General features: G+C 37.0%; 2 protein-coding genes across 5 annotated transcripts in view; both read left to right on the top strand.

The window, feature by feature from the left end:
* The first annotated feature begins 619 nt into the window (after window positions 1-619).
* Window positions 620-14,728, top strand: TAAR1 (trace amine associated receptor 1). The gene is made up of 2 exons (XM_024552182.3): window positions 620-687; window positions 11,156-14,728. Exon 2 carries the CDS (start codon window positions 11,260-11,262, stop codon window positions 12,277-12,279), a length of 1,020 nt encoding a protein of 339 aa, XP_024407950.1. The 5' UTR covers window positions 620-687; window positions 11,156-11,259; the 3' UTR covers window positions 12,280-14,728.
* Window positions 620-22,253, top strand: part of LOC112297372 (trace amine-associated receptor 3) — a 43,642-nt gene continuing 22,008 nt past the window's right edge. For 2 of the 4 annotated variants that reach the window (XM_071219633.1, XM_071219632.1), the window contains exon 1: window positions 628-687. The gene's annotated coding sequence lies outside the window, so the exon portion shown is untranslated. Of the gene's footprint in view, window positions 688-1,701; window positions 1,770-22,253 lie in introns of those variants that run through there. The other 2 variants (XM_071219631.1, XM_071219634.1) reach the window with 2 other exon arrangements.

The raw sequence follows: 22,253 nt of genomic DNA, 5'->3' as shown, positions 1-22,253 counted from the left end.
GGATGCCTATCTACATGGGCATTAAGTCATAATATAAAATGTATTTCTTCTTAGTGGTTAGAAACAGTTTGAAAGTCACTGCTTCAAACTATTTTCTAACTATAAGATGGTGTGGAGCCTAGGACACTGTCCAGTTTAGAAATATTCCTTTGGTGGTATATGTTATAATGGATATGTTATATCCGTTTTGAAAATGAATGATTTTTTTAGTGCTATTTATTTCCTTTGTAAAGATGTCTAGTACAGGAGTATTTTCCTTTCAAATCAGTCAACAGTTAAAGCAGTTTTAATGGACGTGTGCTTTCCTTTCCGTGTTGTTTACACCCATGACTAAGGTCACTGGTGACCCATGCGTGAGATTATTTTTAAAGTAATGGTAATATTTACCTTCTCCATTGAGCTTGCTCAATGCCAGCTTCCTGATGCCGGTTTAGAATAAAAGCACCTCCCAGTTGTATTTCTAAACAATATACTGTTACCTTGTCTCAGAAAGATTTATTATCAGCTTATCTTGTTCAGATTTTAATGTTTGCGTCATCCTGCCAATGTTAACTGGGGCCTACGGGAGAGCAGCCGCGGCTCTAGCCAGCAGGGCCTGTGCGGTCTCCTCCCAAAGGCAGGTCTCCTCCCAAAGGCAGCGTTTCTGCTGTGGCTCATCCCCTGGCTCCGCCACTCTGACCCGAGCAGGTAAGTCTGAATGCCCGCGCTGACAGCCACGCCGAACTGCAGAGACTAGCCCCGGGGGCTAGGTGATCTCTCACAGGGAGACTGCTCTAGAGAATAAGACTCATCCGTCCGTGGTTTGGTACTTACTCATACATTAATTTCAGGGTTCTTGAACGCAAAGATTAACAAGGTTTCTGTAATTTTAGTTAGTTAAAACTTTAGTAAGAGAAGCTAACAAATAGTTATATATATTTAAATAGCTTGCTTTACATATGCTCTTTTAAAATGCTTCACTTTTATGAAAAATTCACCTATGGGAAGTTAGGAAATCTGAAAACTTGAAACATTGTTTTAAAAACTCCTTTTCTTGTACATAAAGAAGGAAATTCCATGTTGTTTACTTGGTTAGTTGTAACAACATAAAGAGAGTCTCCGTACATGTCTTAATTTAAAGGTTTTGAAATTAAAATGTATTGTATTGTTACTATATGTTAAATTACAGAACTAAAATCTTATTTGCAAAGATATTATTTGTTAGTAATAATTCTGGCACATTTCTGAATGGCTTTACACTTTAGTGTGTGTGTGCCTGTAAGTCTATACATGTCATATATTAGATCAATTAACATAAGAATCTTCCAGTTACTATTATCCAAATCTCAGACATATTATCTTGTACCAGTACACATCACAGACACACGTCAGGTGTAGTCAATTGACCAGAGTATTTCTGGAGGTTGTTTTTTCTCTCATCTATTGATCCACGGTGATGCATGAGCAAACAAATGGATTTGGGCACGTTTCCTGTTTCTTCAGGTTGGGAACTGTTTCCAGTGATGTCTCACCCCTAGAATCGTGACCTAAGCATTTGGAAATTCTGTTTCCCCTGTACCTTGTCTCTTTTTCTCTTAAAATAAGTATTTTTTAAAAGTATGCTTACTATTTTAATAAAAAATAGTGGATAAATTGCAGAGATATAAACATATTTTTGGAATAGATTATCGAGTCCATTTCTAATTTTGTTTCCAAATTTGTAGGGTCGAAGAACAACAGGATGTGGGTTCAGTTCAGAAATTTAGCAAAAGTGTGATCTTAATATGAAGGTAAAAATAACTCATATAAAGAATTATATAAGCAAAAGAAGCACAAATAATATAAATATATTAATAATTATTCATGAACACATTTTTAAATTCCACTTGAAACTTAATTCATGTGCATTTCATTTTATTAAATAATTTTCTGGGTATGAAAGTGAAGTATTCTCATATTCAAAAACTTGGAAGATGTATAAATTATAAAGAAGAAAGCAAAACTCATCCATTTATTTCACCACCCAGGGAAAATTATTGCTAAAATTTGCTGCTATATGTCTTCTCTGTTGCTGTCATTTTTGTTTTGAGTTTTAATCGCACTAGCTCCAAATAAACAATATTGGGAATTTGAAGTATACCATTCCACACCTATTTTGTGTGTGTGTGCATGCTCCCACCAGAGAACTTTACAAAATTAAATTTTTAGCTAGGTATCATGCAATCTAGTTCGGAAGTTTAACTTGCCAACTCCTCACCAACCCTAATAACAAGTGGGGGTTAGTGAGATAGTCAAGAATTTGAGTGTAGGTTAAAATTTAGTGTTTTTTAAAAATTTATTATTGTTATTTAAAAAATGCATATTTAACAAGCATTGTATTGTGTCACATTATCTTAATCATTTTGATTTAAACTAAAATCTTAATTTAGATAATATTATTTACTAATGTTCTTTTTATTCATCCCTTGTAATCTAAAAAAATTGATTTGATTTAATTTCTTTATTGTTAGAGTATTTCCTAGAGTTTCCCAGAAGGTGGTCATGAATGTATATTTGTTGTCTTTCTTTTACCCGCATATGACTACTTTTTTGGCTGAATATAGGATTATTGAATTGCCATCCTACTTCTTTAATTGTTTCTAAGCTCCTCCCAATGACCTCTGGCTTCCAAAATTACAGATGAGAAGTCCTATGCTAACCTGATTATCTTTCTTTTTAATTTTTTTTACATTAAAAAAAAGCTTTATTGAGGCATAATCGATATGCAAAGAACTGCACATATTTAATGTGTACAATTTGATGAGTAGAACATATGCAAACATCACCACCTCAATCAAGGAATTGCTACCTGTATGCCTACGAGATTTTCTCCTTTATCTTTGGTATTTAGAACCAGGTTAAGTGTATGTGCCTACATTTTTATTGCTCCCAAGAAACACAGAAATGAGCTAATATAGTCCTCAGTTCATTTGTTCATTCTTTAATCTTTTATTTAGTTTTGAATGTTCTAGACATTTTCCAAGCCTGGGGGCTATAGCAGTAAATGAAACACTGTCCCTTTCATTATAACACTACCTCTATTTGTTTCATTTTATCTTACTGTGTTTTCTCCGTTGTTCCCCTCCCCGCCTTGCTTTACCCACTGCCTATAGTGACCCTCAAGTGTGCATCTTTTTATATCAATTCAAATATGTGTGTATTCTTGAAAAAGCTTTGTGATGCTTCTTATTCATTCCCTTAATATGTCCCTAACATTCCCCATTGATGTTTACTTATTTGATTAACACCATACAAAATATGCTATTTTACAAATGTTAATTTACTCCAGCCTCAGAAAAGCCCAGGAAACAGATTATTTTCCCACATAAGAAACTGCAGCCCCAGGAGGTTGGGCAGCATGTCAAAGTCAGCAGAATCAGTGAATGGCCAAACCCAGACTGGAACAGAGGCAGCTGGGCACAGAAGGCCCTGCTGTTCAGCACACAGCTCCAACCTCCCAAGTTCAAAACTGAACTCCTGACTTCTTCCTGCTTCTTGTCCTTCTCCAACCACCGTCTTTCCCTTCTCAGTAAATGGGATCTCTACCCTACACACTGTTCAGACCAAAAGCCTAGCTATTTCCCTTGAGAACTTTCTCCCATCTATGATCAAATCCTGCCTGCTGTGTCTCAGAACATATCCAACTTGAGCACCACACTCTACAGTCACAACCACTTCCCTGGCCCAAACCACCATCTGCTCCCACCAGGTCGTTGCAGCTTCCTCATCGTCGCCTCTCTTTTGTCCTTGCCCTCTGCCTCTGTTCTCAACATAGCAGCCACAGTGAGTCTATAAGAATATATCAGATCATGTGGCTGGGTTCAAAATGCTTTGGTACCTGGCTGGCTAGCTCAGTTGATTGGAGCATTGTCCCAATATGCCAAGGTTGTAGGTTTGATCCCCAGTCAGGGCACATATACCAGAAACAACCAATGAATGAATAAGTAAGTAGAACAACAAAATAACGTTTCTCTCTCTCTCTTCCCCTCTTTCTCTTTTTCTAAAATTAATACATGTAAAAATTTTACTATGACCTATAAAGCCCTACTCAGTGCAGCCTTGTGCAGGTTCTCTGGTGTCCCCATCTATTCTTTTCTGTTTTACTCACTCGATTCTAACCACATTGATCTCTGCTGTTTTGCAAACACACTTGGTATACTCCACGACAGAACCTGTGTATTTGCTGTGCCCTGTAGCTGGATTGCACTTCCTCCAGATGCCCACATGATTAGCTCGCTTCCTTCGGGTCAATTCAAAGTCATCTTATTTTAGTCTTTTGTGGTGACCTTATCTCTAACTTTAGTTCTCTCCCCAAATATTCCACATCTCTCTCCCCTGCTGTATTTGTTTCCTTGGCAACCACTGCAATCTAAGATTTTATTTATTTATCTCCTTCACTGTCTGGGCTCCACTCCCAACTGGAATGTGAGTGTCACCTGGGCAGGAAGTTTGCTGGGTGTGCTCACCGCTCCCTCCTCAGCACCTCGCGCCTGAAAAAGGGAAAGCGTTCAGCAAACATTTATTAAAAAAGGATGACTGAATTTCTATGCCTTTGTGTTTTAGCTTAGTGTATGTGCTATTCCTCCAGTTGACTCACAAGAGCAGTGATTCGCTTTTCAGTCGTGATTATTCTCTTTTACAATTTCTTTATGCATTTTTGAAATATCTGATATCATTTCTTTAAGTTTCTTTTTTCTGTGCTTTAATTTGATCTGCTTGGGTATTTTTACTAAATTGTGTTTAAAGTTCTCATTTTTCTGCCAGCCTGTCTAATTGACTTGGCCTCTCTCTGTGCTGCTACTGTATTTTGTTAAATGGCTTGTAAACTTTTCTTGATGACTCCTGCCCCAGAGGTGCAGAACTTTCCAGCATCCATGAGGATCAGGCTGTCTGGTCTCTTGGATGGAAGATTTTCCTTCACAGGCAGGTCAGCTTACAGTGCTTGCTTCCAATTCCTAAGTGGTCTGACTTTTCTCAAGCTCAAAAATGTGTCTCTTTATCAACTGCATCTCGATTTTAAAACAAAATTTGCCAGAATTATTTTAAACTCATTTTTATGTTTGATTTGCATAAAGCTAATTACTAGTCCTTTTATGGCTTAGCTTCCCAATCTTGAGATCCTAATTCTCATACTTTTCACAAACAATGAATGCCTCTCTGCAAGTAATTCCTTTTTCCAAAAAATGATACATGGGTAGCATATTTTATGAGTGCTTGGATATTGTAATCATTTACAGTCACATAAAGATATATTCCCTGCGTATAAAATTCTTAGCTTTCAAGTTTTTCTCCTCACATCCCTTAATATATACTACTTTGTTAAGGTAAGGAATTCAGTATTTCTGGGAAGTTTGAGGTCAGCCTTATTTTTATTCCTTTCAAGATACATTATTTTGGAGTTTTGGATTTGTAGGGAGACAGCAAACCACATCCATTACAAAGTTAAATTCTAGACTGTATTTGCTGTGAATGCAAGCTCTACCAGGTCTCCTAAAGTAGATAAGAAAGTGAGATTGCTATGGAAAACAGAATTCAGCAAATTTTAAGCTTCTGTTTCCCCAGAAACACTGATGGGGGACACATAGCAGCTGGCAATCCTCTCGTCAGGGTAGGTAGGGACTTGCTAGTTCAGAAAGCTTAGTCTTGCTTCACCCATTGCTCTTTAAATTGAGTCATGGAAAAACACCCTTTTAGAAGATCTTACCCTACCAATTATTTTTCGATTTTAGGCCATGGTTAAAAACTTCAGGGTTTCTTGGCTCTAGAACCAAACACAGGGTCAACAAGTTTCCAGTCCCGTCTGTAAGGAGAGAGCGGTTAGGGTCTCCGAACGAGCCTGTTCTGCACTTGAGGACTACGCAGTCTTCTCACATCGTGTGCAGGACTCTGCCCTGGCATACTTTCCATCCTTTATCTCCTCTGTGCACCATAGACTCGTGACCTTTCCTGAACTCAACTGGCTGCGTTGGCTGACAGTGTTTTCTTTAGGATGCTCAGATGGTCACACATGTGTCAAGAACCGTCTGAAGCCTTAAAAGTCTACCAAAAGTTTAACTGCAATAGTTTCTGCAGGACCATACAATTTTTATATTGTTACCTAAACATAAGAAGAAATCATAAAGCTGCACATTTTGATTAAAACCAACTCTAGTTGCAATTTTAGGTCTATAATACTTATGATTGCCTTCCTCAAATAAATCGGATATCATATAATTCAAAGTTTTTCTTATAAAAGCAAGTACAGGATAGCCATAGAGAGTCCTAGAGCAAACAATCTAATTCTAAATTATAATGTCTCATTTTGCTATCCTTAATTTTGCAGTAGGTGCTAATTGCTAAGTCACCGTATACAAGAAACACAAAGTCGCTTTAAAAAAATTCAAACAAGCTAACTAGGCATTGAGATTCTGGCTACTCTCTGGGTCAAGGAGAATAGTTTCTTCTTAGTTTCCTCTAAGTATCAAGTGGCCCCTGATTTGAGTTGCTCAGGATTTCAGCTGCTCCACATTTTCTGCTTGGGGCTGCTCTCGCATGTCTATTTATTTGGCCTGTATATCTGGGTAAAAATACAGCAGTACCTATACTTGGTGGGAGGTTCTGCACTATTGTAATTCTAGGCCATTCTACTGTTATTTCCTTGAAGGGCTGACAGGGGATTTTGATACTTCCCTAAATTTGTGCTGGAGTGTAGGTGATTTTCTCCTCTAGGATGTGGGCATACTGAAAAATTGCTCATGTAAACCTGTATGACTCCTGCCTCTCCCAGGATGCATGTACATGGACACTTGGAAGGACTGCTTGGTTTTGTTTTTTTTTTCTCCCCCAATTAGCAATAATCGCACCTCCGATAAGTCTCGTTGGCTATGATGCTGCCACTGTACAAAACTTGGCAGCTTGGTTTTGAAAAGGCTGTGACTTTTGCTTCTCTATGCCGTGGTGGCCTCTTTTTTAGGGGCACTGTGGGCCTCCTTTTCTTTTATGTCATAACTAATTTCCACATCTGATTGCAAACAGAATGAATTTCTCTTCTGCTGAACATTTTCTATTAAGTATACTCTCTGTATCTTGCACAAAATTCATTCATATTCTTCACCTTTTATGAAGAAATGTTAAAGAGGGAACTAATTCTCTCTTTCTTGGCTGAAAAGCTGTATGCTTGAGGTGAAAATCTAAAAGTAAAACAAAAGAGAAGGGGGAAAAATAAGAAAGTTCAGCTTGTTGAAATACATAGCTTTTTGGAAGCCAGGAATATTTGTCTTTTTTAAAAAATTATCCTGTATGTCACTAGTCCAACAAGATTGTTTTTCCTGAAAGTGAATTATACCCAAAATTCTTTATTTATACTTCTACCTACAAAAATTTCATACCTCGATAATTTCTATTTTAGTTTTTCCCATAGTCCACAATTATTGTATAGAATTTGTCCTCTGAATATCGATGAAAAAAATGACTTAGCTTGCACAAATCACAGAACTCCAGGTTCGTAGCAACTTCCTGCCTTGTTTGTAAGAATAGCACGGCCTTGAATGTGTGAGAGGAAAAGGAGTAAAGAACATACTTATTAGAAGACAGAGGGGTAAGCAGTTGAAAGTGCATTATTGGATCATTTATGTGGACAAAAAATCTTTAAGAATTTTGAGAAGTGTGGGTTTGGAGGAAGTGACAGGAGGTCCGCAGCTAACATCTTCAAGAAATAAAGAGAAGTGACATAGGAGTCCGTAGGTGTCTGTAGCAGGAGGAGACAGAGTTTGGACACACAGAGTTTTGAAGCTTGCAGAGGGCGGGGTTTAAAAAGGAAGGGGGGATCAACGATCTGCAAGGACAGCAAGTCCCAGAGGACACTTACTTTTCCTCCAGGGCCTGTAAAGCAGCGATTTTCAACCTTCTGCGTCTCATGACACACAGAAACTAATTACTACAATTCCGTGGCACCCCAAAACTATAGTTTTTCTGATCTGATGAAAAAATAGATATCATATTGATTCATTCACACCAGATGGTTATTGTGGTGGCCGTTGTCATTTTTTTATTTGACAATCTAAGGGAAAAAAGGTCAGTGCCCCTGACTATTACATGTTTTAAAAATTCTTGCGGCATACCTGTTGAAAACCACTGGTATAAAGGGGTTCTAGGGATAAGGAGAGAAACCGCCCACCTTAGGAGATGAAGTATCCTCAGAGGAGAGACACTTTTCGTTAGAACCAAGTGAGGGAAGCACTTAGAAGAGAGTTTGAGGAAGGAGGATGATGACCACAAGCTCCAAAGGGCACACTTGGCAGGGTTTTGTGAGAAACAGTATATTAGATGACGGGTTCAGAGCAGAGGTTGTACACAACAGTACGGAGATGAGAGGCTGAGCAATTAGACATGGATGCTTGATGAAGCCAAAAGGGCATGGGGGGATTCGTGTGGGTGGCCTTTCATTGGGACATTGGGAGCGCTCTACCAGCAAGTTCCTATCCTGCTACGCAGACCTATTTAAAACTATAACTCCTACCAATATATTATTAATTCAGATGTCATTTTCAAACAATAAGTGATTAGATCATTTGCACGGAATTGTTTGCTTAGCCAGATAATCAATGAGAGATTTATTAATTTTCCATATTACTGTTGTATGTTCAACGTGGATAATTTGTATACACAGATAATAATCATTTCTAGCTAGCTAAATTCTTAAAGCCAGTAACAAAGAAACAAAACCACCATTATGTCATGTTCTTAGTAAGCATTCAACTCATGAGGTCATCATAGGGCATTTATTTAAACAATAAGTTTAAAAACAAACTAAAACATTTAAAATATATACAGAAATAATGTATAACATTCTTTAAGTTGAGCAGGAAAATTATACTATCGGAGTGTCATTAATATTAACAACTTCTAACATACTATGTTTAAGGTTCTATATCTCTGAAATCAGGTTATAAAATATGAGGAGGAAGCCTTTGAGTTGATTGGTTTTTATCTTGTTGATTGGTTTTTATCTTGGAACCTAACATTTTAGATACACAAAAAACAAGGTATAAAAGTTGTCCAATTACTTTTTCATCTTCTATGAATTCAGTTTTCTAAAATTGAACAAGTGCTTTCCCCCACCTTCCCTTACTTTAGTTTTGGACCCTCGTTTCCACTGAGCAAACGAATCTACTCAAGATGATACATGTAGGGATGGTTTTTTGACTGGTAGTAAGTAATTTGCAAACACTTCTAACAGTAATTAGGGTGTGGTGCTTGGTTCCTTTCAAATGCCAATGGTATAAGAAAAACAAAGAAGGAAAAGGGGGAAAGAGTGAGAAAAATATAAGTAGAAGATCGCTAACTTAACTGATAGAGTTTAGTTGAGTGCACGCTTAAATTTCATAGTAAAATGGTCATCATTCTTTCAGTAAAATTTTAATTCTAATTCACATATTGCTTAGTTTAATAACCTAGTTTTAGTCTACTGTTTGTTCTTTTATGAAATGGGCTTGGGTGTCTATTTAAATAAATCCTACGATTCATTGTTTATGTATATGTTTTTTCCTGGGAATAGAAGGCAGAAAGAGGTTGGGAGAAATGTTTTAGATTTATTAAAGTATGCGTTTTAGTTCCTAAATATTCTATTCATTCAATTCTATGTTTGGATAAATTTAGATTTCCATATGGTTTTGATCTGTACTGTCAGCCCAGACGGAATGGGAAGAGATGAAGAAGAAGGCAGACTCCTAGAATTCTAAGACTTGTTTTATTTTCTAGCATTTTCACAAACTACTGTCAGGTTTTTCATTGATTGCCAGAAATTTAGATTCTTCCTCCAAACTCCTCTCTCTCTCTCTCTCTCTCTCTCTCTCTCTCTCTCTCTCTATATATATATATATATATATATATATATATATACATACACACATATACACATATACATATGCATGTATATATATAATGGATATATGTCTAGAATACTATGTATATTTCAAAATATACTGCAAATTCAATAATTTAGCTGGTAATCATAGAATCCTATAGAAACAGAAGGGACATTTTTAACTGGGTCCCATGGGGCTTTGACGTTCTTCAGTGAGGCATGAGGAGGAGGCCTAGTAGAAGAGAAGGTATCACTGTGTAACAAGACTTTACTTTCATATGTTTTATGAATTGTGATTGCATGACAAAAAATTTAAGGGGTTTTATAGCTAAAAAGAAAAAAATGGCACTCCAGTGCCATGCCCGCAGCCCACACTGAAGCCCCGGCCCCCTGGGCTCTCATCACAGCACTTTCCTTTAGGCCACATCACTCGCTGCTATGCACCTTGGTCTGCATAGTTAAAATCCTTAGTAATTTGGACCACAATACCACACACTTCATGAGTAGATGCCATTTTTCAAGTCATTCTACCTTCTGATACGAAAGTTCAAACTCAGTGTTCTTAAAATAATTTATCTGAGTTGATCCTTTCTGCAGGGAAAAAAAAAACCTGGGTTAATAAAAAAGAAACTGTACTAGTAATTGAGATCTCAGGCCATATTCCAACTTTAATGGATTTATGAACTAAATCTCAATTTCTAGCCAGGAAAATTATGGCATGTCTTCCTTATAGGGAATAATGTTGATATCAATGTTAAAATGTTAAATGAAGTAATTCTTAGAATATGTGTATAAACTGGAAATAAAGGTATGTATGTTTCTTTCTATTACAGTCATTTATAAAATAAAAAATAGTTATATATGATCAAGTGCAAAAGCGTTAGTGGATATTACTTCTGTAGAAGCACATTTAAAATATTTCACTTTTTTTTACTAAGATATTTCAATTCTAAACTTCCTTGCAATTTGTATCTCTCATTTAGAATACAAGCTTCATATACAAAACTTTCCTTTGCGCAGGCTATTTCCATAGATTAAAGCATATGAAAAAAATTTGACCTCTGACCTACAAAAGTGGCAGTTTTATATAATTCAACCTATTAATTCAGCTTTTCATATTTAGCAGTGTCTGGCATCAAGTAGATGTTAAAAAATTTTAAGTTAAACCATTGAACTCAACTTAGAAATAAAAGCTCTATCCAGAATAATTATTTTTCAGCAAGAAGTAATAAGTAAAATGTATTAGAAGTAGAGTCATCAAATTGCCAGTGATTCACTTTTTTTCTCTTCCAGGTTTCTGGGATAAATATATGGAAATAAAAGATGTAACTTGACTTGGATTTTGGAGAAAAGTCAACACACAAAGGAAAAAATAAACTGGTGGCTAGCCCTCAGGAATGATGTCCTTTTGCCACAATACAATTAATATTTCCTGTGTGAAAAGCAGCTGGTCGAATGATGTCCGTGCCTCCCTATATAGTTTAATGGTGCTCATAATTCTGACCACAATGGTCGGTAATCTGACAGTTATTATTTCCATATCGCACTTCAAACAACTTCAGACCCCAACTAATTGGCTCATTCATTCCATGGCCACAGTGGACTTTCTGCTGGGGTGCCTGGTCATGCCTTATAGCATGGTCAGATCTGTTGAGCACTGCTGGTATTTTGGAGAAGCCTTCTGTAAAACTCATACCAGTATTGACATTATGCTCAGTTCAGCATCCATTTTCCACTTGTCCTTCATTTCCATTGACCGCTACTATGCTGTGTGTGACCCATTGAGATACAAAGCCAAGATCAGTGTCTTAGTTATCTTTATGATGATATTGATTAGCTGGAGCATCCCTGCTCTTTTTGCATTTGGAATGATCTTTCTGGAGCTAAACTTCAAAGGAGCTGAACAGATGTATTACAAACACATTAATTGCTTAGGGGGTTGCTCTGTCTTCTTTAGCAAACCATCCGGGGTACTGGCCTTTATGATCTCTTTTTACATACCTGGATCTATTATGTTATGTGTCTATTATAGAATATATTTCATAGCTAAAGGGCAGGCAAAATCAATTAATGATGCCAATCAGAAGCTTCAAATTGGATTGGAAGAGAAAAATGGAATTTCACGGAGCAAAGAAAGAAAAGCTGCAAAGACTTTAGGGATTGTGATGGGAGTTTTCCTAATATGCTGGTGTCCTTTCTTTGTCTGCACGGTCCTCGATCCTTTCCTGAACTATGCTATTCCACCCGCCTTGAATGACGCATTGATTTGGTTTGGCTACTTGAACTCTACTTTTAATCCAATGGTTTATGCATTTTTCTATCCCTGGTTCAGAAGAGCACTGAAGATGATTGTATTTGGTAAAATTTTCCAAAGAGATTCATCTAGGTATAAATTATTTTTAGAATCAGATCCATAGAATTATTATGCATTACTACTTTGACAAATAGCTGCTGATTGTATTTATAAACACCACATAAACAACCATATGTACCAACTGCAGGGTCTTTTATCAATTATTGGATTTCAATAATATATAATGAGATATGATTATATCTTTCTTCCTACTTGCGATGTAGTAGATACGATCCTTGCCATCCTTACCATGTTCATGAAGTTTTGCAAGTTCAGAATTTACAGTCCTACATTAAAAAAACTTTTCCAGCTCTTTCATGAGCTGCCATGACCTTGACAGTGGTTCGTCACTCAGTTGTCCAGTGGAAGAAACTATGGGGCTGAGTTTGGAAATGCAAAGTAGAGTGACTTTGTCCTTTATTTGCTTAAACATGTATTTTTTTGTAAAAGTAACTAAAAGTACAGTTGAATGTTATTTATTAAATAATTATTTATACATACTTTGCTATTTATCACAAATCCTTATGAATATGTATTCTAATTCTTTTTATGTTTATTTTTAATTTTTTACTGTTTATATTCTAATTCTTAAATATCTTGATTTTTGTCTTTTTAAAATAAGTTTCCCTGATTCTCATACTTGTAGGAACTTTGGAAAATAAAGAGAAACATAAAAATAAAATATCATATGGAAACATGAAAATAAAAATATCATTTATAGTGCACTTCCTGAAAGAACTATATTATATAAAATCCTTAAAAACACCATTTTTTGGTGGCTATATAATATTACGCTGTATGGATATACAAAGATATTTTTTAACCATTTCTCTATTGTTGACCACGTACATGTTCTTAATCCTTTAAAAAAAATAGAAATTAAGTCAAGTTTCTGTCTGTTACCTGCTCCTGCAGCTCATGAAAGTGTCTGGAAAGACACTTTACCACATTTCAAGGTTATACCTGATACAGTAGGACTCAAAATATAAACTATATAAAGTAAAACAAATTCACTTGCTGGACTCCAGGCTGCACCAAAAGAGGCTGTCATTCATCAAAGCAGCGAAACAGGAGGTGACGTGGATCTGGCCCTCGGCGGGATCCGTGTGTTGTGGCTGCAATAGACAGACTCACACACACTACAAGTCCTGTGGAGGAAAAGGGACGGCAGGGCCACTCTCTCAAGAGGAGAGCACCTCCACCCTTGCCTTGACAGGCTTGCATTGCTTTTCTGGGCACATTACTTTGAGGATGGTGCTCATTTACTATACTCAGGTTTGCTTTGGGTGGTTACAGAAAACATAGAAGAGGATGCTGCTAATTACATAAAAGAGGAAGGATATTTGCAAATGTAAAGGGAAAAGTGGTTAAACTGGTTCCACTCATCCTTGGAAGGTTTAGCATAGATTTTAGGAAGCTACTTTAGAGATAAGCAGTAAATGTTTGCTGCCTCAATTCAGGGTGGGGGAGTTTTAGCTAAAGCAAATCTCAAAGTGGCCTAGGTACAATGCAGGCCTGATTCCCCACTGGAGAACCTGTCTGTGGGCATGGGTCCTGTGTGCCGGACCTTGCTCCCCACTGGCCTTTCTGAGTGGGAGCTGGGCCCACGCCACGCAGAAGGGTCTCCTATAAAGAGGTATCATCAGAGTAGACGTGCTGTGCCTATTTGGATGGCAGGTACAACAAGAAGAACAAATGGTGGTTTCAATAAGATCCCCAAAAAGGGAGTGGGCAAACATTCTAAATCATAAGCATTGATTTGCAATTGAATTGTTTCTCATCAAGCTTCACACAGTCTGTGTCATATTGGTAGTACCAGGGGTTTGGCTTTATTTATTTAATTTTAATAACATATGCTCGTGAGTAGGTTTGAGTAAGGCAGCTAATTTTAAATGAAAGCCAAGTTCACATTCTTGCATGTAAATTTCTGTTCACAAACCTGACGATCTCCTGAGGATCGGTCAAATTCTTTCCTCTATTATAGTCAGTTTTAGGACTACATCTTTTCTTTCATTGATCTGATTTTTGTTCTCGTCCATTTAAAAAACATTCTGAGTTATCTCTTCATTTAGTGTAGAGTAAGACAAGTTTCCTCTAATCCAGGGGTGTCAAACTCATTTTCACTGGGGGCCACATCAGCCTCACAGTTGCCTTCAAAGGGCCGAATGTAATTTTAGGACTGTAGAAATGTAACTACTCCTGAACAGTTAAGCGAGAGCTCTGCATTGCCACCAGGTGGAAACCAGGTGCTGGGCGGGATAAACCAGGTGGAGGGTGGGATTCGGCCCTCGGGCCTTGTGTCACCGGTAAGACCCTTTGGCCAAATTTTAAAAAGGGGATAAAAGCATTTTGACATTTTTCTGTACCTTACAGTAAGTTTCTGTGGTGTTCTTCATTTGCTCCTACACATTCCTCTTAAGATTATTCCTAGGTGTTTGTACCTTTGGGGTGTATGTTTGGTCTAATGTAAATAAATCTTTTTTAAGGCATTATATTTTCTATGTAACCATGAATGTTGGCATACAATAAAACTTTATTTTAGCTTTTCAGTCGACTTCTTTGGGTTTTCACTATATTTAGCCATATTATCCCCAAGCAGTGTTAGTTTTAGCTCCTTTGCAATAGTTATGATTCCTATTGATGTTCTCTGGTTCTTTATCAGTCGGAAATTTCTAGAGCAATACTGATAATAGTGGTAAGAGTTATACTGTTTTACATTTATTTTAAAGTACTATCTAGGGTTTAATGGGGTCCTCATTTTTCTAGGGACAAGTTCATGACTCGGATAATTCTACCTTTTCACTTAGTACTAAAGCCCTCGCAGGCTACTGTTTTTGCAGCCTCGGTTTCTAATGCTTATAATAAGAGATAACTCATAACCCACCCTCTGAGTAAAACAAGAAGAAAGATTTACTTTGTTTTTGCCATATTGCTAGCTTTCCTGCAGCTTCCATTCCCTCATGCAGAGGATATTTTTGTCTTTTGGTAGCCCAGAGTCCATTTCCTATCTGGTATCCAATTAGCCTTTGGGAAATATCTTATTTCAACTGGATATAGTCTGTTGGATCTGTAATGAGAAGACTGACTCCCTGCTCTCCCCTTAGCTAGACAGTTGGGTGAATAACACAAGCTAAATTTTTCAGGAAGTCTTTCTCTAGAATTTGAATCTTCAGCAGAAGGGAAAAGGCAGTGATCTTTAGCAGAATCATTAGCAGAAAACAATAAAAGCACGCAGGTTTCCACCCCATCCCTGTGTAAGGTATGACCAGTCTGCTCTTGGTGCGGCCAGGGCTCTTGTCTCCCAGACTCCAGAGCTGCCTGACTGTCCATTCCCAAGCTAAGTTCTGCCGTTTCTAATGGAGTCCAGATAGCCTTCTCATGAATTCCCTGCGAGAATAATTTTTGGTTGCACCACAGAAAAAACCCTTCGCTTGATATACAATATTATGGTAAAGAAAGTGATTGCAAGGACAGAATATTCCTTTCCCAAGTCCAGATTGCTTCCAATGAAAACAGCCTCATTTCCCACTCTCCTCTCAAAGAGGAGTATTCATATAAATTTCTACTCAGGAAGAAATAAAAACAAAAGTGCTAGCAAGGACGTTTGTTGGAACTGATTTATTGTTAATAAAAATAAGGCCCTGGAAATTCCATCCTGATTTTAGGCTTGGTTCTTGAAGTCAATAATCCAATGTTTGTAGAGTCGTAAATATTTGTCAAGGAAGTAGGGCAAACCATGTGAACTTCAATTCATTGTGGATTCTGGTGAGTCACAGTTTCTGTTTAGTTGTACATTGTCAACAAGAGCTTACATTTTAACTTAAATGTATAAAGATACACGAAGAATGATTAGCATTTTTTAATTTAGCTGGCTATAAAATGTACCAACACAACTATTATTCGGAGAGATATTTTGAGTGCTGCACCAAAACAATGTACACAATGGAAAGATCAGATGACGCTAAGGCATATGTGCACTTCCCAGCGTTTCAATGCAGGTTATTGTGTACAGGGCCGCTGTAAAAAGTATTCAAAGGAAGTAAATTTGTCTTGACCTTTTCCCCCACACCCCCAAACTCCTCCTCCTAAAACCCCTCTCCCAGTCTCTAAAGTCTCAGTGAAATCTATGTTGCTCCAACGTTCTGTCTTTGCTAGAATGTTCCATTGGGAATGGTTCTACTGTGAAGTCTTTATCAGCCTCAGCATCTAATTTGTTTCTGTCTTTGATTTCTCCCAAGAGAAGGAAATCACTGACTCACACAAATTAAAAGTTATCACCATACATATTGAATAAAGTGGCAGAAGTTTAGGTTAAGCTAATCGCAACGGTTTATCAATGGCAAACTTTCTTCTTCTTTAATCTAACAGTCAGATAAGCAATAACTGAGATGATAAAATCTAAACTTTGTTTATTGGTCAACGTTTTCACAATGGGATGTGTTAAAGTAGTGTTTCTCAGGAGCTATGATATAAATATAAATAATGCGGACACTTAGGCCCTATACCAAGAAGCTGATCTGTGGTGAAGAGGGCAAGCTTGGGAGCCAGAGGCCAATGGGTTCCAATTCTGGCTCCAATATTTATCAGCTCTTATTTGGACAAAGTTACTTAAAAGTTCTAAACCTCAGTTTACTCACTAGAGGATGAGGACAATAGTGCTACCTGCCCTCACTGGACTGTTGATTATTAGGTGAGACACTGTCTAGCGTGGGCTTTGCACATGAAAACACTCAGCCTACATACATCATTAGAATTTTTTCTTGCCATTTTATTGGTATGTGCGATGGTGGTGCTCACTCAGAATATGCTAAGGTAGTGTACACAGAGAAGTTGACGTAGGCAAACGTGGCTTTTTCTTTCAAAAGTCAGTGTAGAATTACACCGTTCTCTTTCCTAATATGTTTCACAGTCATGGTTATGAAAAATAGGAGCGGAGATGTACTCCAAGGTCTGCAAAGCAGAGAGCTGACCCCCTGACACACTCCTGTGCTGTGGGTCTGCTGTGTGTCAGCGTTTGGCATCAGGTGTGTTTGAGAGACTGGGGATTTTCATTTCTTTAAAACACAGTATACATAAAATGTGTATATATATTTATATAAAATAACTACACATTTACACATACTTATATAACATTGCTATTTCATCTCCAAAATAACTATTATCTGCCTATCTGGTGAATTTGGATGAACATTTTTTGTAGGCCCTAGCAAGGGTGTCCAAACTTCTGGCGTCTCTGAGCCACACTGGAAGAAGAAGAGTTGTCTTAGGTCACACATTAAATACCTAGCGATACATAATCACCAAAAAAATCTCATAATGTTTTAAGTAAATTTATGATTCTGTGTTGGGCCACATTCACAGCCATCCTGGGCTGCATGCGGCCCGTGGGCCGAAGGTTGGACACCCCTGCAAAGCATGTCTGTGTAGAGCCCTGAAGCACCAAGGGTCACCCTCAGGCTTTGGCACAGGACAAGCCTGGGTTCAAACCCCAGCTGTCTGTAGTTGCGTACTTTCTCCCCTTTGTGCCTTTGCTCCTGCAACACCCGCCCCTCCAACCCATGCCTGAAGTGCTTCCTTCCCCACTCTACCTGTCTTAACTGGCTGACGTTTACTCATTTTAAAACGCTCATCTTGGAAGTTATTACCTCTCCAGGAATTTATTTATAATCCCCAAAATATCCCATGCACTTCTTGTCAGTGCACTCACTTGTTATGTTAAAATGTCCCCAGCGGACTGTAAATTGCTGGTTTGTCACTGTGTTTTATTCATGGTTTTGCCCTGTGCTTAGCACCAAACCTGGCACAAAGAAGTCATTTTTTAGGAAAATGCATGTTTTTTATAGAGAAATACATGAATAAGGAAAAAGAAGGTGTCCACATAGGTAGACCTAATAAAAGTTAGAAAGATTAGAGCCCACGTTTGTCTGGCTAAGACTTTACCCTCTTTCCCACTTCTGGAAGTGGGGCTCACCGTGGGGAAACTATGGGATTCATAGTTTTATCTCCAGCCAGGTTTAAGCAGATGTGCCTAGATGAGTTTAATTTTGGCAATAAATTCATATTCTTATAACTGTATACATATGCAGAATATGTTTTACTTCTCTTGCATCAGCCAAAGTTTTCTTTCTCAGATTTACACTTTGTCTTTGCTTAATAGTCTGAGAATTCCCCAAACATTTGTTTCCTCAAATAAAGTTTCGTGGTAAATGTTTTCCTACCTCCAGTAAGTACAGCTTCTTCCCCAATGACTCGTAGTGTGAAAGGATTTCCCATCACGACCAAGGCAGAGCTGCTGATGTGTTAATGATGCTCTCTGGTCTCTATTTACTCAGAAGTTGGGCAATGAAAGCGAGAGAAATGTTGATTATACTAGTCTCTTTGGACTATGGGCTCAAATTGTAGCTTCAAAGCGTCAAACTGTAAATGAAGTGCAGTGGGCATTGATAAATATCCAATCAACACATTTAATTACCGTTATTAGCAATTCTCACTAGACTTCACTTTTAACAAACACAAGAGTTTGCAAACAGTGATATCATATGCTTGAAATATGTTGACAACTTTATTTTCAGATGGCGAAAGGTTTTCACCTTGTTTGCAGATTCTCCTAAGTACAGAAATTTATAAACTTCTGGGGAATAAAGCAAAACACACAGATCATCCCCTAGTTTTCCTTCCCTGGTTCATATGACAAGGAACAATAAAATAAAATGCAACAGAGCAAAACGTCACAGTAGAATTTTTTACCACAATGCTGAGTCTGAATACACACCACTAGATGACTGGGTTTGTTCTACGTAAAAAAGCAAAATGGAAAATGATGGTCATTAGCTGGGTAACTAAGTCATCTAAATTCTCTTCTTCATCACTCCTGTTACCTTGGTCAAAAAGGACCACAGACAAAAGAAACCAGAATCATTGCTTGTAATGTATCTAGAAACATATTGGCCTGAGTTTATACTCAAATACTGGTTATTATTACCTATTTAGGTAATAGGTCCAACAGCTGGAAGCAATTGACTAAACCTCTTTAAATTTTAGTTTTCTTAGTTGTATAGTGGATAATGGGTAACTTTCAGGGTTGTCGTAAAGATTTGTTCATTTATTAAATAATTTAATTATTCACACAAAAAGTATTTATTAATTGTCTATTATGTCATCATTATGTCAACTGGATGCTAAGGATATAGATGTGCACAAGATCGACATGTTCTCCATTCTTCTGGGAATTTTATGGAAACAAAATGAGTTCTTTGGAAGTGAAATGAGATTATATTTGTCAAGTATTTGCCTAATGCACAGGAGATAGTTCATAGCACAATAGACAATAAATTAGAGGCATCATTATTATTATTATTTATAATTCATTGGATCATTGTCAACCTGGTTCATAGTTGCAGAGATAGAATTAAAAATATATCCGTGGCTAAAGGGATTGAGAAGTACAAATTGGTAGTTACAAAACAGCCACAGGGGTGTGAGTACAGCATAGTGAATGTAGTCAATAATAATGCGATAATGAGGTATAGTGCCAGCTGGGTGCCAACAGGAAATAGCATGGGGAACACCATGAAAGTACACGATTGTCTAACCACCAAGCTGCACATCTAAAACCGATACAAAATAATACTACAACTGAACTGCACTTGAGTATATATGGATATTCCTGGCTATCAGTTCTGAGCTCAGATCACAGTATTCTGTGTCACTCTATATCACTGACACAGCTAACCCTGAAGGTCATTGCTGTGATCAGGCCCTTACTGCCGTCTCCCAATTTTTCTTTTTATCCAGTCAAAACACAGAAAATACCCTGGTGTTTTTGTTCCTCTTCAGTAGGCACCCACAATTCTATACAAGTGCTAAACCAAACTAAATCATTCCGTTATCCAAGCTTCTCCTCCCATGCTCTCTATTACATCACACCATTATCCTTGGAATTGCTCAAGCTGGAAATCGGTGAGCAATCCTTGACTTCTCCTTCTCCTTATACTCCACACCCGCCCCAGTGTGGGCAACGCATCTTAATTCAGGTCTTAGCTTTCTCTCCCATGCACTTTGGATAAATCCCACTATTGGTTTCATTCCTCAAGTCTTGACCACTTCAGTCCATTCTCTACATGGGAGCCATTGAGTATCTAAAGCCCAAATTTGGTCCCTAATTCAAATGTTGAACAGCCTTATGTGGCTTTGTAGTAACTTTTGTATTAGTTATATCACAGTGTCCAAATTGCTTGGCTAGCACAAGACATTCTCTGGTCTGTTCTGCCTACTTTTCTATCTATATCTCCTACTTTTATAAGTTTATTTCATTTAAGTCCCACTAAGTTACCTACATTTCCTGAAAACTATGCATCTTTTTAGAACTCCCAGCCTTTGAAGACTCGATTGCTGTTCATAATGTCCCTCACCAGTTTGTTTACTCATTTACCTTCAGCGTAACTCTTTTCTGAAGCTTTCCCTGCTCAGGACAACATATGCTTCCCTTTCTCATCCCCAAAAGCAGTTCAGGCATGGTTCTATGGTTGCATATAACACATTGCCTTGTGATGATCTGTCTTTACAAATCAATTAGTTTCAAGTAAATATCGAGTGAAATATTTAACATAAATATGTAAGGTATAAAAGTTAGGCATAAAAATCACAGTGAGCATCCTTGCAGCCTATACTCAGGTTAGGAAAAATAACATATTTAAAGTTTTTTCATACTGACTTTTAGTTCTTTGCATAGCTATGCTAACTCTTTGTCAATTACATGTGTGACAAATATATTCTTCCTGTTAGTGGATTATTTTTTAAGTTTCTTAGGATATCTTTTATAAACATAACTTCTTCATCCTCATGTAGTCAAATTTACTCATTGTTTTCTTGGTTTTGTGCTTTTCGTGACTTCAGTAATCCTTCCTTAATATGAGATCATTAAAAATTTTTTCCTATGTTGTCTTTGGAGAGTTTTATAACTTTTCCTTTTATATTTAGGATTTTAATTCACCTTAATTCTGGAATTGATTATTGTGTGCAGTGTGAAATAGGTTCCAACTCCATTTATTTTCTGTATAATTAATTGTCCTAGCACCATTTATTGAAAAATCTAAACATTCTTCTTTAATCTGTTGTTGGTGATACAATAAATTGTTTCTGTACGTATTGGGAAAAATATATATTTTTATGCTCTTTAAAGTCTCCATTGATCTGTTTATTTGTTCCTGTACCAATAGTATACTGTCTTAATTACTATAACTTTATATTGTCTTTAAATATGTTAAAGAATATTTCCTTCACCTCATTTTTTCCTTTTTCTCTTCTTTTTCCTTTTCTTCTTCTTCATTTGGAGAGTTTAGATTTATGTAACCTTCTGTAATTCCTTATACATTTTTGAAACAATTAGGTAAACAACACGTACACACACATTTGACATTTTGATAGAGCATTAAATCTAGATTGTTTTGAAGAAAATTATCACCTTTACCACGGTTGTTCTTCCAATCCCTGAATATGGCATATTTCTTCATTTATTTACATCTTCATTTGTGTCTTCTAATAGCTTAAACTTTTTTCATAAAAAACTTTCACATTTATTTTTAAGGTTACTTTTAATTTTTAATTTTTAATTACAGTTTATTGATTATGCTATTACCATTGTTCCCATTTCTCTCCCTTTTCCCACCCCACCCACCACCCCGTCCCTCAGGCAATCCTCCCACCATTGTTCATGCCCTTGGGTTGTGGTATAACTTCTTTGGAGACTCCATTGCCTATATCGTACTTTACATCCCCATGGCTATTCTGTAACTACCTATTTGTACTTCTTAATCCCCTGACCTCTTTTCCCATTCTTAAAACATTTTTTAATCATGTTATAAATATAAACTTTTTAAAGTTATAATTCATAATACTTTCTTTCTGTTGCTAGAAAAGCAATATATTTCTGTATACTGATTTTTTAAAAATAGCAATCTTGCTAATCTCTCCCAAATTCTGTAAATGTAAGTGTAATTTTAGATATTTTTAGAGACATTCATATCACTTGTCAATAAT

This window comes from Desmodus rotundus, chromosome 11 (assembly GCF_022682495.2).
Source record: "Desmodus rotundus isolate HL8 chromosome 11, HLdesRot8A.1, whole genome shotgun sequence".
NCBI classification, from domain to species: domain Eukaryota; kingdom Metazoa; phylum Chordata; class Mammalia; order Chiroptera; family Phyllostomidae; genus Desmodus; species Desmodus rotundus.
Note: the sequence above shows the minus strand (reverse complement) of the source record. Positions and strands in the feature narration are given on the sequence as shown.